This window comes from Endocarpon pusillum, assembly GCF_000464535.1.
Source record: "Endocarpon pusillum Z07020 unplaced genomic scaffold scaffold4993, whole genome shotgun sequence".
NCBI lineage: Eukaryota > Fungi > Ascomycota > Eurotiomycetes > Verrucariales > Verrucariaceae > Endocarpon > Endocarpon pusillum.
This window is the reverse complement of record NW_006916474.1, coordinates 98155-113063: the sequence shown is the minus strand read 5'-3', so window position 1 is coordinate 113063 and position 14909 is coordinate 98155. Positions and strand designations below refer to the sequence as shown.

Below are 14909 nucleotides of genomic sequence, written 5' to 3'. Positions count from 1 at the left end.
AGGGCAGATTTTCCTCATGGTAGCATAGACTACGACAACTGTTGCAGTCGAGGTCGGTCAGTTTTAGTTGAGCCATAGCACCCACTAGCCTGGTACTGCATCATCGACCACAGCATCAGTTGCCCTACCACTATGCTACGAGCCTGCAAGTAGCAGCGGATGTTGCTATCTGCCATCGGGGCACTGGTGCAGGCTGAGCTTCATAGCGTCAATCACAACCCAGTTAACCAGCACCATTTCGCGCCCATTCTTGCTGCTCACGGTTTCTGCTTCCACATTGACGCTCCTGACATCCACAACCACCATGAGTGCACGTCGACATTCTCGTCGGCAAGCCTCGGTCGAGTATCCCCGCCACCCCCCTCTGTCTGCTGCAAGCAACCTTCAAGCGCCGAATCAGGTGCCTCAGATATCAGACTATGAATCCGATACAGCTTATGCCTATCTCTCCGACCAACCTCCGTCTACACAGTTACCGGTCCCATCACGTACCATCGACGAGTTGAACCTCTCCGTCCTTCAACGCTACAATCCTTCCATCAAGTCTATCCCATGCGTTGCGCCTTACGCGGTCATCTACACTTTTTCCCCTTTGCCAGAGCCGGCATGGATCAAGTCAGGAGTCGAAGGGTCACTTTTCATATGTCAGCTCGAACCCGGAGAGTTAGGTGAGGACAGGTTCACTGCTATCGTGCTCAACCGAAGAGGTTTAGAGAATTTTGAGGCACAGCTCAGAGAGGACGAGACTGGGGGTGTAGAATTGACAGATGATTACATCATTGTCACGTCCAATGCCTCCGGCCAGCCAACAGCATCCGGCATTTGGGTTTTCAGCGAAGGTCCAGGAAGCTCGACAGCAATCACCAGAGATCTGGTAGCCCAGTTTGTGAAAGAAAAGGCTGTAGAAGCAGGCCAGAGTCGGAAGGTGGCTGAAGAAGCTCGAAAGCAGAGGAGTACAACTTTGTATCCACTCTACCAACAAGACAACGGCTTCGGTGCTCCGATGGGCAGGCAGATCTCCTTGCAGGAAATGTTAGGACAGCAGCGGAAGGACGATGACGAGTGGAGCATAAAGATGCACAGTCCAGATGGCAGCCAGCCTCCAAGTCTACCATTGCGTGCCTCGAGACAGGCACAACAAGGACCGCAGCCAGTAACTCAGCAACAGCAGCACCCACAAGCTCTGTCACAAAACCATCTCCAAGATCTTTTTATGAAAGCAGGGTTGAGCGGTTGAGCGGTTGACCTTGACAGTGCGGGTCTTGTGAGCAGCAGTAACTTTCTAGCGTCCACTCTATGATACCCACTAGCAATCGAAAATTTATCTTTCCCGTGGTCTCAAACACGCATGGCTCTTGAGTCACTGCCGTCTTCAGCAGTTGTCAGCTCTCGTCCATGATTTCTTCCACCCAGCCATTGACCCTCTTGGCAACAAAGCCATTGTGTCTGATACACCAGCCGTGTTCCAATTCACCAGCTTTCGCTACCACCATTTTCACTCTCCCAGGGCTCCCTGTGTCACCTCTGGTCTCAATGATTGCCTCCCTGGTCTGATCCGCAACCCAATGATCCTTGTCCGCGAAGTAGAACACCAGCTTCGCCGGCTCACGCATCACTCCTTCTTTATTCTTCACATATTCTCTCTCAGCATCAACAATACCCCAAACCTCCGCCTCCCACCTGTCCTCCCCAATCTCCTTCATCTCGTCCCTCGCCATCTCCAGACTCTGCCGAACCCCATTCCTGCTTGCCAGAAAAGAAACCGTAGACATAACAGCCTCATCAGGAGTATCACGACCCATCACCGTCCGCACCACCGTCTTCAACCATCCTGGCGGCAGCACCCACGCGAGAAACCCGGCCACCAAGGAGACAAGCAGCGGAAGGCCAGGGATAGAATTCAGCAAAGGGGCAAGTACCTTCCCACTAGAACTGGACGCTATATCCACGATTGTGGGTGTGAGAAGGATGGCAGCTTTGATGTCGAAATGCCCAGCACCTTCCTTCCCGTCCCCTATTGACGCAGTTGAGGTCAATTTCTCCCTATGCAACCTCAGCACCTCCAGCGCGATATAAGCGCCTACGGAGTGACCGATGAGAATGACTTTCCATCTGCGGCCATCACCATCATCTCGCAGCCTCCAATGCGACTGCCTCTGCCTCTGCCTCTGCCTTTGCAATCCCTCAACCACCCTCTCAACCCTCGCGGCCGTAAGATCAATCTGCTCTCGTAGACTGAACACCCCTCCCCTCCCCCGAGGTCACCAAAATCCAAACCCCCTCCTCCATTCCTCTTCACTCCTCCACACCCATCCCCCAACCTTGCCCCAGTACCAGCCCCAGTAAAAACCCAAAACCCACCCAGACTCAACCCCACAACCACACACTCCGCCGTAGACGGCGAGGCTGCCGGGTCCGAGAGCAGGGATAAGAACGTGTGATAATAAGAGATCAAACCCGGGTTACCGGGGATGAAGAAGATAAGGTGATTAACGGTTCCAGTGCCAGATTGGATGTTGCCGGAGGCTGGCGGTGCCTGGGGCGATGGCGGGATGTGTAGGTATGAGTCTGGGGTGATGGAGGATTGCAGGTTGGGGGTGCGTGTTGGATTGCGGTTGGGAGACATGGGTGGGAGTTTCGGGGGGGGGGGGGGAGGAAGGGGAGGATTTGGCACAATATCGCTTACTAGTAGCTATTGGTAGTGCGCTTACAGTGCTTCAATAACGCTTCTTGGTTGTGAGACACATACCCCCTCAGATGCATGGCCATTCTAGTCTACAAGTCTGGGCTGACTTCTGTGAAACCGGACACCCACACTGTTGCCGCTCGACATACGGAGTAACTCTCAGCCACTTAGACTGTCACGTGCTTGTTAACTACGCTTAGCGCTCCTAGAGCAGCCTCCATTGCATATTTGCAACTTCATCATCTCCATAACCAATCAATCAAGTACAGTAACTTGTCGAAACCACTGCACTAATAATTTACAAGACAAAATGACAATCAGTCTGCTCCGTGGAATTTTTCATTTTTAACCTCAGACGGGCTAGCGAACTCGGGAATTGTCAGCGGCTAAGCCACAGTAGCACGTCTGAGGAATTGAGGCAACTGGCCTTTGATATTCCTGGGTGATCAATTAGCCGACGGTTAAAAGATGTAAGATCATATTTTCAACAGGGGCATTGTCGAAGAAGACAGCTTCCATTTCCTAATGCGACCGTTTCGAGCAGGGTAAGAAACGGCCTTCAACTCTTTAATGTGCCATCATATCATAGTGTGAGAATCTGCAAACATGAGTCGAAAGATATTGCTTTGATTATCTATCGAACTTAGCAAACAGCAGTGAGCACAACTGCAAGGTATCTCAGGGTATCATTGTCGTCAGTCAGCCGTTTGCTGCGCCATTTCCATGCATCATGCTGCTTGTATCTGCTTCGTGCGAGTTACATAACGTACAAAGAACAAGGGAAGGGAGAAAAGAAAGAACATATTGCTGTTGACGGTCTACTGAGCCTTGCATTGCGCGATGTCAGCATCCGATTCCTCACTGCCGCTCACTGCCGCATTGCTTAGTTGCATTGCATCCATCTCCTCGTCCATGCTGTCCACCGTACCATCTACCTGCCTACCAAGCTGAGAAGGCGAGCCTGGGAACTTCTTGACTTCCTTAGGTCGCGTAGCTGCGGTTGGTGACGGGTAGCTTGTTTGTGTGACGTGTCGCCAGGGAACAGCGCCGAGGACATTCTGGACCTGATCATGAAGGTGTGGTGGGGAGCGATGATCCCACATGGCGCCCTCTGCTTGCTGGGGTCCACTAATTGCTTCAGGCCGTGAGACATAGCTAATTTGCTCGTACGGTGTGACAGATGGTAAAGCCGATTGTTGGTGTTGAGGACGGACGGAGACGGGCGGCCTGTGAGTGATACCATGGCCGTAGGGCGAGGGGTGCGCTGCGGTGGAGCAGGGTGCGTTTGCACGAGTGTTTGGTAGGTTAGCCTGCTGTTCGGCAAGCTTTTCCCCATATTCTCTGGGATCTCTTCGCATCTCCTGCTCCTTCTTGAGCTCCTCGTCTGCTTGCTTAGCCTCCTCAGGTGTCAAAGACTCGTCTTCTTCTTTTTGGAAGGTCTCCGTGAGGGTAATGTCACGGATGTAGTTGGAAGTGCGCAGGACTCGGTCAAGTACCGCTGGATCCTTGCCGTAATATGAAGTGAGATCTTCTTGTCGCACGTCCTTGACATGGAAGAGATAGTCTGTTACCTTTTTCGATGCAGACCGCATTGGGTTCTTTTTGTCGACTACACGGGCAGCAAGTTGCGTTTTGAAGACTGCTTTGTTGTAGATCAGCTCTTCAAAGGTTCCCCCAGCCCGGAGTCGATACACAAAAACAGTTTTTTGTTGTCCCAGCCGGTATGCACGTCCGACTGCCTGCTCCTCCCAGATAGGATTAAAACCATAATCGAACAGAATCACCCGATTTGCTCCTTGAAGATTCAGTCCAAGACCACCTGCTTTGGTCGAGATGAAGAAGACGGTATAGGTTGCTGTCTCTTTGTTGAAGTTCTTCACAGCCTCCTGACGCAAGGTGACTTTTGTGCTCCCATCAAGGCGGCACGTGGAGTGCCCCAAAGCTGAAATCGTGCTCTCGAGGTAGTTTAACGTTGGTATACTATGGGAGAATAGCAGGACCTTGTCGCCGGCAGCAATTGAAAACTCAACAATATCGCAAACAATTTGAGATCGGTACGAGAGGCTGGGGTCTTCCAGACGGTCAGAATCTTCCATACCTTGGAAGATCTTGTGCTGCAGCTCGACCGCCTTTGCAGAAAGATCTGTGTTGGTGAGCTCGACATCAGTCGGCAACCCTGAACCTTCCATGTCGTCATCTGTTGATGCGTCTGGTCTGGCTTTCAACTTCTGTGCTTTGCTCTCCGGTCCATATTGTCTCTCATCGATTTTGTTCAAGAAAGTGGAAGGATGGTTGCACAACAAGGATAGAATGGCAAGCCAATCCCAGAGTCTTGCATTACCGGAGGCAGTGGCCGCATCGCTGCCAAGAAGGGTTGTGATGTACTGGTTGTATGCCTTGATTTGTAATTTCGTGAGCGGAACAGTGATGAAGAACTCCGCCTTGGGTGGTAAGTCGTCGGCAATAGCAGTAATATCCGCACGGCTGACCTTAGGTTCTAAATTTTTCTTGAGGACGTGAAGCCTACGGAGACTTGTTCGGCGATCGCTTTGCTCACTGTCGTTCCAGAGACCTTCGGCGATCGGATTTGCGTACTTCGATCTGAACTGTTCCTTCGTACCAAGGTAGCCTGGGGCTATCCAGTCTATCATTGCAAAGTATTCGTCAAGATTGTTAGCAAGTGGGGAGCCAGTCAGAGCAATCCTTCTTGTTGATCTGAATCTTGAGGTCACTGTTGAGATACCTGCCTCTGTGTTCTTCATCTTATGGGCCTCGTCCGCAATGATAATGTTGGGATGATTCAACAAGTGTTCTTGAACAGCAGCATGATCGGCGTCGTTGAAAGGCCTTTCGTCAGTATTAGCCTTTCCTACCTTGCTGACTATCATGTTACGGAACATTTCATAGCTGATGATCAGAATGCCCGCGGTAGACGCCCAATGAGCAATATCCTGAATTCGATCCTGCTTTCGTGTTTTCTGCGTGATCTTGTAGAGGCCCCCAAGGACAGTTTGCTCCGGCCGCCACATCAGGATTTCTTCATACCAATTATCGATGAGAGAAGGAGGGCATAGAATGAGCGCTCTCATATCTTGTAAGTCACGAGGGACCTGTTCTCGGATGCCAGCATTTGGAGATTTGACGGCCTGAGCAATCGTGACAAGCAGTGAGATGACCTGCATCGTCTTACCAAGGCCCATAGTATGAGCCAACAGGCAACCTTGCTGGTTCTTATCGGTCGTGAGTTCTCTCCACATGAACTGAATGCCACTGATCTGATGCGCTTTGATCTTTGCACCAATCTTTGGGTCAAGATAGACGATTGGTTCGATGACGCCAATAGCATGGCTAGCAGGATCCATCTTGTTGCGCGGAATGTTTTGATATTTCTGCGCCATGATAGCTCTACGCTGCTCCTGTTCTTGTACCCGCTGCTGTCCTGCTAGTTGTGAAGACATAGCCATCTGACTTTCTTTGATACGACGGCGTCTCTTTCTTGCAGATGTTGGCTCCCGAGATGCAGACTCTGTATCTGAGGCAGCGGTACTGACGTCTCGGCTTGCTGCATCGCTGAACTTCCTCTTTCCGGCTCTCACTGATTGTGCTTTGAGATAGTTGTTAAGAAGCTCTTTGAGCGCAGGGAAGAACAGCACGTATCCCTTGTCGACCAGACTTTTTGCTTTGAGCATCCTATTTCTGTCTAGAGGAGACTCATCCACTACCTTGCGAGCCAGAGAATACGATGCAAACAATAGAGCGGTGATTCTTGCCGTGCCCCATTCAGACCGAGCCACACCTTCCACCTGAGTGACTTTGTCCAGAATAGCGATGAAGCCCTGGTGAACGACCTCCCGCAAGGCTTCGTCTTCATGACCTTGCACAAAGTCCTGGACCAGAATGGCTGTTTTGGCCTTTAGTGAGTACACAGCTTTGGCAAGGGCACGACGCCGGTCACTCTTATTTTCAACATCTTCCCACGCCATTTGGTTGATACCTTCGATGTCATCAAGCGAAGGAGGTCTAGGCCCATGTAACTTCAACCGCCTTGGGCTTAATGATTGACCAATTCCATTGTCATCTGAATGGACGTTGCTGCCCCTAGAAGCACCATATTTGGTAGGTGTAGGGGCTTCGCTGGATGAAACAAGATCAATAGGTATATCCTTTTCGTGGCCCACTTTCTCATACTTTGATTGAGGAAGTAGTGCGGGGAGGTCCAGATCAGAGTCTTCTGCCGCGGACGAAGCTTTCCCGGATGGCGAAGACTGTGAGAAAGGATTTTTCCGTGGGTCCACATGAGCGGCCACTGGCTTATTCCTGTGTCTCTTTGCTATAGGGGAGAGCACATCGTCGCTGTCCTCTGAAGCATGTATGGGAAATGTCTCTTCGATAGGTACGCGCTGCGGCTCTGTGGAGGTGTCCTGACTTGCGCCATCATCTAAGAAGTTACTCATTGAAACATCACTTTCAGATTCCAGGAATATGTCTTCATCGGCCAAGTCGAGAGGTCTAGTATTCTCGCGTCTGACAGAGTTGCGGGTTGGACGTGGTGGGGCTGTTGTCCTGGTTAGGATGGTGATGTTGTACTGATACTCCTGCTGTTGAAAAATAGACTCCTCGAGACTGTGACATTGTTGACGGAGGGCTCGCACATTTGGCCACGACTCTCGTGCTATCGCCTGGCTTATCTTGACAATCGATTGTTGAAGATGCTGGATCCAGTACTGAGCAGTGGCAATTTCGTTCTGAACTCGTCCATCTCGCTGGGCGTTCTTCCATAAACGGAAGCCCTTCGCTTGCACCTTCGCAAGCTTTGTCTCTCGCCAAAGTAGTTTGAACTCTTCAATGACTTCATCGATCGTAGCATTAACTTCTTGCAGAGACAAAGCACCTTTCGAATAGTGATTCTCCCTATCTTCTGCAGCATCCCTCTCCATTTCATGCCACGTTTCCGCATCAAAGTATCCCTCGTCTCCAGAGTCACCATATAATGCTAAGGCATCCTCAGTGTCGGGCTGAGGTGGATATTTAGCAAGTAAGTATTGAAATTCATCATGCTCTTTCTGGTCACGCAAGCTCTCTTGCGAATTCTTGTCAGTTGCATCATTGTTGTCTTGGATAAGGAGGGACTTGGAAGGATGTGGAGAGCTGAGAATGGCTTTGCTGAGGCTGGCAAGGTACTTCTTTACTCTACGAGATGCGGATATTTGTTCTCCGCCGGCCACGTCGGTACTAATAAACTCGAACTCTCGCTCGTCACTTTCTTCCCCGTCGAGTCCATTTTGGTTTGTAAAGCCAACATCTTCTCCGTATAGCTGCGCAGAATGACCAGACTTCTCATCGAGGTGACGCACAAAAGTAGGCGCGATCCGTCTTGGTACCTTCACGCCACTCTTGCCTTGCGGTGAAGCTGTAATTGGCTGATCAACAATCTTGAATGGCTCTGTGCCCACAGTTGCATTACGGCAATTTTCATTATCTGAAGTCTCCTTGGGTAAGGGAGAAACGGTGACAAGCTGACACGGTTGGCGGATATTTCTGCTGTGCGAATGCAAGCTTTCGAGAGTTTTGACGTGCGCTTCGAGTCGTGGACTACCGAAGGTCTGGCCGGGTGGTACAACGGACTGGACGCTGCCGCCAATATTGGGAACCGGGTCATATGGTGGGCCAGATGCTTGCAGCCACGACTGCACTGGAGTGAATGGTGGTGCAACAGTCGGATTAGCAGGTGAAGTCTGAAATTTTTGCGAGCGCAAACGCAGGTAATCAATGCCTTTTCCAACAGCGTGTCTCTGCCCCATTGACTTGATCCCCAAGTCATCGCGGAGGACATCTTTTGTGATAACAATAAGGATGATTTCACCAGTCACATCGTTCTCCCGTAGGGCTTGCTCCAGAATTGTCGGGTCTGGCAGACGGTCTGTTGAGGAGCACCAGGCGGGGCGGTCCTCGGCGTCCCGGCAAAACTCTTTGACGACCTGATCCACCGACCAGTCCCACGGATCATCTGCTGGGGTAACAGGGGCATTCATAGACATCATAAATATTTGTTGGGGCTGAATCGAAGGCTGTGACTGTTTCGGAAAGCAGAGATGAATATTCGTGGTTGGACTTTTGGTTAGGAGAATGCTGCTGTGGGACTGAGCTGCTTGCGCGCTCTTCCAGAGAGCGCTATGGTAAAGACAACGACTCCGGCAGCATTATGATTCTAATATTTCAGAGAGCTCCAATCGAGTGAATGTTGACCGAGTTCATCTATTGAAGAGATGTGGAGCGGCGATGGTGGGAGAAAGAAGTAAAATGTTGATTTTGTGCGTTCATGAAAAGTGGTTGTGAGAGAAGAGTGAAAATGGGGAGCCTAGCCCTCCACAACATTGCGCACTCCCCGAACACACCAGCTTCATCCGAGAAGATCTCTACGTTCATCCCATTTTGCGGTGTTGTACTCGAAGTACAAGTGTACAAGCCCGCGCCTTGGGATTCCAAGTTGTGTCACCCGAACCTTAATCATGAGCGGGATTGCCGGGTATTGCCGGACATTGCCGGACATAGACGTGTGGTTACTTGGCATAATTACATCAACTCCTCCTAGCAGTATTAGTAAGGGGCATTTGCTAATATCACTCCACGCTATTTAACAACAATACCTTTGTCAAGCGGCACTCCTTCGGCCGGCATGGTCTGGGCGCAGAATGCACTCTCTACCGTATGCCAATTATCCGCCTTTTATCAGTCGTGAGCAGGAAGAATACGTTCTAAGCACTATCAAGGACTGGTCCATTCAGCATGGTCTGACGGTGAGGCCATCGTCCTCATTTGTACCTGGGGAGGTAGACAAATCTGGGGTGCTTGCAACGACAGCGCCTGTCACGCTCTTCCCGAGTCCTTTCCCAGAATCCTGCTTCCGGCAAGCACATTTCCTTCAGACCACCTACAATGAGCTTTACGCAGCAATTAGTAATGATGAGGTGTGGATCGAGGAGGTCATGAAAGGGTAGGCAATAGATTTTGCGCGTGTATACTTCCGTCCAGCTTTTCAGTTCCTGCGACTGTATCGTCCAATTCTCTTTCTTTCTTTCATTCCAGTTGCAGGCAGACAGATTGCAGACTCACCACAATTAGGCTCATTGAAGTGGATGATTTTATCAAAAACCTCTGGAAAGTACACCAGTCCGTCAAGGAAGAGGGTTATGTTCAACAACTGTCACTCGGCCTGTTTCGCTCCGATTACATGCTCCATGCACCGTCAAGTCACGAGCTACCCTCTCTCAGACAAGTGGAATTCAACACTATCTCTTCCTCATTTGGTGGCCTTTCTGCCCTTGTCACTTCTCTACACACACACCTTCTAACGTTCACGGATCCCTCTGCTCACCTAGCCTACCCAAACCATCCTTTGTTCGAAGCAAGGGAGGCTGGATCAGCAAATTCAAATTCGCAGGCTTTGCCATCAGATGCAACCATCAACGTGCCACCAGTCAATGATGCTGTGCAAGTCCTACAAACCGGCCTATCAGCCGCTCATGAAGCCTATGCCTCCTCCAAATCAGAACCCAAATTACCTCTCTGTATCCTATTCCTGGTTCAGGACCACGAGCGCAATATTTTCGACCAGCTCGCCCTCTCTTCGACTTTGAAATTCCCGGTTTTCCGCCTGCTGACCAGTCAAATCCTCTCACACACTTCCATCGACCCAGACAACCACCTGAGACCTCTCGTATACACACCTCCATCCTCCCCCGCAACCCGCTTCGAGGTGACAACAATCTATCTCCGTGCATTATACGCACCAGCCGAATACACCTCCGCCGAATCATGGTCCGCCCGTCTCCACCTCGAACGGTCCGCAGCCATCAAATGCCCCGGCGTACTCAGCCAACTCGCCGGCTGCAAGAAAGTGCAACAGGTGCTCACCTCCATCTCGCCTGACCATGTCCGTCGATTCCTCCCCAACGCCTCCCAAAGCACACTATCCTCTCTCCGATCAACATTTGCCCCACAATACGACCTAAATCCCAACTCCGAAGGTCTCGCCATCGCTCTTGACGAATCACGAGCAGCAAATCACGTGCTAAAGCCCCAACGCGAAGGCGGCGGGAACAACATCTACAGAACCGCCATACCTGGCTTCCTGAAGTCTCTCCCATCAAAGGAACACTATCGCTCCTACATCCTCATGGAACTGATCCACCCCCCCGCAGAGGCTAAGAACACGGTCCTCCGCTCCGACGGGACGGTCATTAGTGGGAACGTGATCAGCGAGCTTGGCGTCTTTGGTGCGTGTCTGTGGAGACAGGGTGAGCGGACTGGAGATGGTGCCACAAGGAGCGGGTTCGAGATCTTGCATAATGAGGGGGGAGGGTATCTGATGCGGACGAAGGGGAAGGATAGCGATGAAGGGGGTGTGGCAGCCGGGTTTAGTTGTTTGGATAGTGTGCTTCTGTATTGAAGACGAGCAAGGGGCCGGTTGTCTCCATCTGTCATTGGTGTCATTGGCAGCAGCAGTAGCAAATCTAAAAAGCACATTGCAGTAGTGGTTCTCTGAGAAATGAGACTACATAGAACTTACAGAAAGCCCTCCATCTGCAGCTGCGTAATATACATGTTGGTTTGTCGATTATAATGTACTTCCCATCAGTGAATGGAACAGATCACGTTCTATTGCAGTCTTCACGAGTTCACCCCTGTCGAACCCGAGTCGATCATCACCTTGCGAAGGCCTTACAGAAGTAAAAAGGTATATGGGTTTTTATGGCCGCAGCCTTTAATGTTGATTGCGTTGCTATTCTGTCCTAACCTTGTAGGTGACAGGGTGGGGGAAAGAAAAGCACAGGGGAAGGTGTAGGCATCTAAGCAATACAGGTCGAGGGGAATCGTCCTGAGACGTCGAATTTCAACGATCCTGTTCCATCTTGACCTGTGACGGATCTGTGCTCCAGTGTCCAATGAATCTGCCCATGGATTTGACCAGGTCTTCCCAAGCTCTTTCAATGATCGTCTGTCCAAGGTGACAAACAATTGTGCACCAAGTAGAATGAGTTGTTGATCATCACCATAATCCAGAGAAATTGGCCTGCTTTTCCATCTCTGTGATTTCGGTGAACTCCATTGCGAAACTGTCTGACCCTGTGATTTCAGGTTCCGAGACATCACTTGCAGTGCGAATACTATTTGTAAGGCCCGGTATGGTATCCGTGGGTGGTGAGAATGCGGAATTACTCTGGTTAGCCGGAGGCGAAGCTTGACTCCACAGATATTCGTTGGCAGGAGATGATTGAGATTGGTTCCCAATACCATATATTTCCTGTTCCAAGGTGTTGTTGTCATCGCCTAGCGGTGGATATTCTTGAGGGGTAGGAGTCCATACAAGATTGGATCCAGTGGCAACGTCGAAGCTGGGTGCTTGGTGATCGATCGGTACCGCCCAGCTTGCATATTCATCGAAAGCATAATCAGATGCACCAACTGAGGGCCCCATATCCTGAACTTGCAAGGTCGATACTATTTTTGGAAAATGTCAGCATCGGCTCAGCATTACGGAATGTAAGCAAAATACCATCTCCCCGCCATAATTGGACCTCAGAGTCACCATCTTGAGGCTCATTGGTAACAAATCCTTCAAAAGGCAAGAGACCTGTAGCAGCCCTAGACTGCTGATAGTACGCTGGTCCCATGTTTCCATCATTACTGATCACCATCTGGTCTTGCGCATGTTCAGAGGAGTATTCTGCATCACCCGGGATGAAGTGACTTCCAACGCCATTCAGATCTATCTGGGTGGTCGTCAATTGTAGCGGAGCAGTATCGATGTTGCCCGACTCTGAACGTGCGGAGACACTGAGTTCGGAAACAGAAGTCTGTGATTTATCAGGTTGTGTGTCAATCGGAGCCCACTATATAGCAGCAGTCAGTGTACCAAAACTACTTCCAGCATATGTGCTGGTGTGTAAATTAGGCATACCATGTGTATCTCCAAATCTTCTGCCGAGCCCTCACCTCCAGTTTCAAAATCCCCAAAGTGTTCTGCGCTGTGCATGGTCATGCTGTCTCTCTTATGGTCGTCAACCCTGCTGTGTACCTCTGTGCTGCGGACAACATCGTCAACCTGGGCCTCTCCGATATGATCTGGGTCGCGAAAGTAAGACTTAATTTCACCACGTCGAAATTTGTCTGAAGGGTACTTGCTGCATGCAGAACCGGACTCGATGAAAGCATCCGTCTCTTTACAACATTCACACTCTTTATCCACATCTTTAGCTGGATCTATAGACGTATTCTGACCTGTCCCATTGTCCAACTTTCTTCTCTTGGAGCTACCAGAGCTAGCACCTTTTTTGGCGGCTGGCTTGCGGCTGGCTGGCTTGCGGCTGGCTGGCTTGCGGCTGGCTGGCTTGCGGCTGGCTGGCTTGCTGCAGGCAGATCTAACCTCATCGATCCATTCTTTGTGCAGTAACTGATCTCTACCAGGAACCCATGTGCACACTGGACAGCCGCCGTCAAAAGTGTCATTTTGAACTCGCTTGCCTCCTCCTGTCCTGTCATACCAGCTTACAGGTTTGCAACGATCTGGAAGCGTTGCCCAGCTATACTGTTTGTGGAGCCGCGCTCGTTCTTGAAGAATGAGACTCAACTCCCAGGAAGCCAGCATGGCGTCATCCATGGAATGGAGTCCATCTAGAGGCACTTCTGATTTAAGGATGAAATGATCAAGCGGAAAGGTCTTCTCGTGCAGGTCCGTCGCGTCAAATTCAACTGGCTCTGCGTAGAGCTTGCCCCAATCATCTCCAGTCTTCCTCACCATGCGAACTCTTTTCAGTCGATCTTGCCGACCTGGACAGACATCAAGAATGGTGTTGAGCAAGATATTCTGATATGAGAGCTTTTCGATAGCTTCGACATCGGTGCGATGTGGAATATCTCGCTTATCATAACTGGTCCAGCTGCCAAGCACCTTACGACACTCACGTGTGCAACGATTCGAAAGAGCATTTCTGTCCAGCTTCCTAATCATCCTTTCGGGACATTCAGTCTGACGGTCAAGAATGTCTGCATATGTGATACGTGGATCTAGCCGGCGCCAAGCCTCGACCAACCATCCCTCGACCTCAACCGATATGTGGCGTGGAAGGATTGGGAAGGCCCGAAGTGGCTTTTCATCTTTCCCAACTCTGACAACTTTACCATCTTCTTCGAGCAGTTCAATAGGCTGCCCTTCATATTCCGACTTGGGTAATTTGAGGTAGAAAAGAATTTCTGGTAGGTTCTCCAGAGACCATTTGTCCGAGTTAGGAAACGAAGAAGTTGTGAGAGCCAAAGTTTCTAGCTTTGCGCCATCTATTGGCTGTGAGAGAATATATAACAACGTAGGCTTAGAGCACTCACCTTTCAACGTAGGCTTAGAGCACTCACCTTGGTCACCTTGGTCCCGTTCCAACTGCTCTCGTTTCAACTGCTCCGCCACAGAATAGTTTTGCTTCACCCACTTCAAACCGTGCCGACCCCGTACTCTCCCATATCTCTGTACTGATACAGATAACGGGGCCTGGGTATTAGTGCTCTGGTCGCTTACAGTTTTTGCCTGCGGGATTCGTGACAGAGAATGCTCATTCGGAGATTCTTGTTGCATAGAGGTGCCAGCATTCTTATCATCTTCAGACATGACAATCTCTCTACTGACATTGTTATCATGGGGTGGGGAACCGCTTGGACAACTCCTGCGCAATTTAGTATCCTTCATGGTCCGAGTTGTGATGGTGTTGGTCGTAGATGGAAGTCTAAGGTTGTCGATCTTTAGTGATTCATCGGGCTCTGAAGCAGACATTTCAGCATTAACGAGATCATACTGCACAGCTCCAGCTCTACTCACCTTTGTTCGGATGTACTTGAAGTACGTTAGACATAGGTCACTATATCTGATATAGCGTCAGCTGGACGTCAGATTCCAGGATATGAGCTTGAAGCCCATCGATCTCAAAAGCTGCAAAAGCGCCGAGATTGCCCCTTTATCTTGTGTATAAGAAGATGCGGAAGGTTTGAATGGCATGCAAAGGTAGGAGAGATGTTTATTACCTTGCTGGCAGTGAGATCGGAGCGGTGTTGTGAGCAAAATGTCTGTTGCAGTGAGCTTCGGTGCAGGTGTTTGGCCTGGGAGGTTGAGGTCTCAGAACACTGTTGGTGACAAACACCAGACTGCACGTAAAAACACTAGCGCATTATCAGCTTA

The 14909-nt window shown here is 50.3% G+C and overlaps 5 protein-coding genes across 5 annotated transcripts; 2 read left to right on the top strand and 3 right to left on the bottom strand.

The window, feature by feature from the left end:
* Positions 1 to 304: 304 nt before the first annotated feature.
* Positions 305 to 1237, top strand: EPUS_00276 (uncharacterized protein; the record flags this gene model as incomplete). Its single annotated transcript, XM_007805933.1, has 1 exon — positions 305 to 1237. One exon carries the CDS (start codon positions 305 to 307, stop codon positions 1235 to 1237), a length of 933 nt encoding a protein of 310 aa, XP_007804124.1.
* Positions 1238 to 1382: 145 nt separating this feature from the next.
* Positions 1383 to 2626, bottom strand: EPUS_00275 (uncharacterized protein; the record flags this gene model as incomplete). Its single annotated transcript, XM_007805932.1, has 2 exons — positions 1383 to 2043; positions 2085 to 2626. The coding sequence occupies 2 exons, from the start codon at positions 2624 to 2626 to the stop codon at positions 1383 to 1385; spliced, it is 1203 nt and encodes a 400-aa protein (XP_007804123.1).
* Positions 2627 to 3504: 878 nt separating this feature from the next.
* EPUS_00274 (uncharacterized protein) lies at positions 3505 to 8724 on the bottom strand (the record flags this gene model as incomplete). Its single annotated transcript, XM_007805931.1, has 1 exon — positions 3505 to 8724. One exon carries the CDS (start codon positions 8722 to 8724, stop codon positions 3505 to 3507), a length of 5220 nt encoding a protein of 1739 aa, XP_007804122.1.
* Positions 8725 to 9378: 654 nt separating this feature from the next.
* Positions 9379 to 11135, top strand: EPUS_00273 (uncharacterized protein; the record flags this gene model as incomplete). The annotated part of the gene is made up of 2 exons (XM_007805930.1): positions 9379 to 9680; positions 9809 to 11135. 2 exons carry the CDS (start codon positions 9379 to 9381, stop codon positions 11133 to 11135), a joined length of 1629 nt encoding a protein of 542 aa, XP_007804121.1.
* A 600-nt stretch (positions 11136 to 11735) lies between these two features.
* On the bottom strand, positions 11736 to 14507 carry EPUS_00272 (uncharacterized protein; the record flags this gene model as incomplete). Its single annotated transcript, XM_007805929.1, has 4 exons — positions 11736 to 12187; positions 12243 to 12579; positions 12648 to 14020; positions 14069 to 14507. 4 exons carry the CDS (start codon positions 14505 to 14507, stop codon positions 11736 to 11738), a joined length of 2601 nt encoding a protein of 866 aa, XP_007804120.1.
* Between the last annotated feature and the right edge of the window lie 402 nt (positions 14508 to 14909).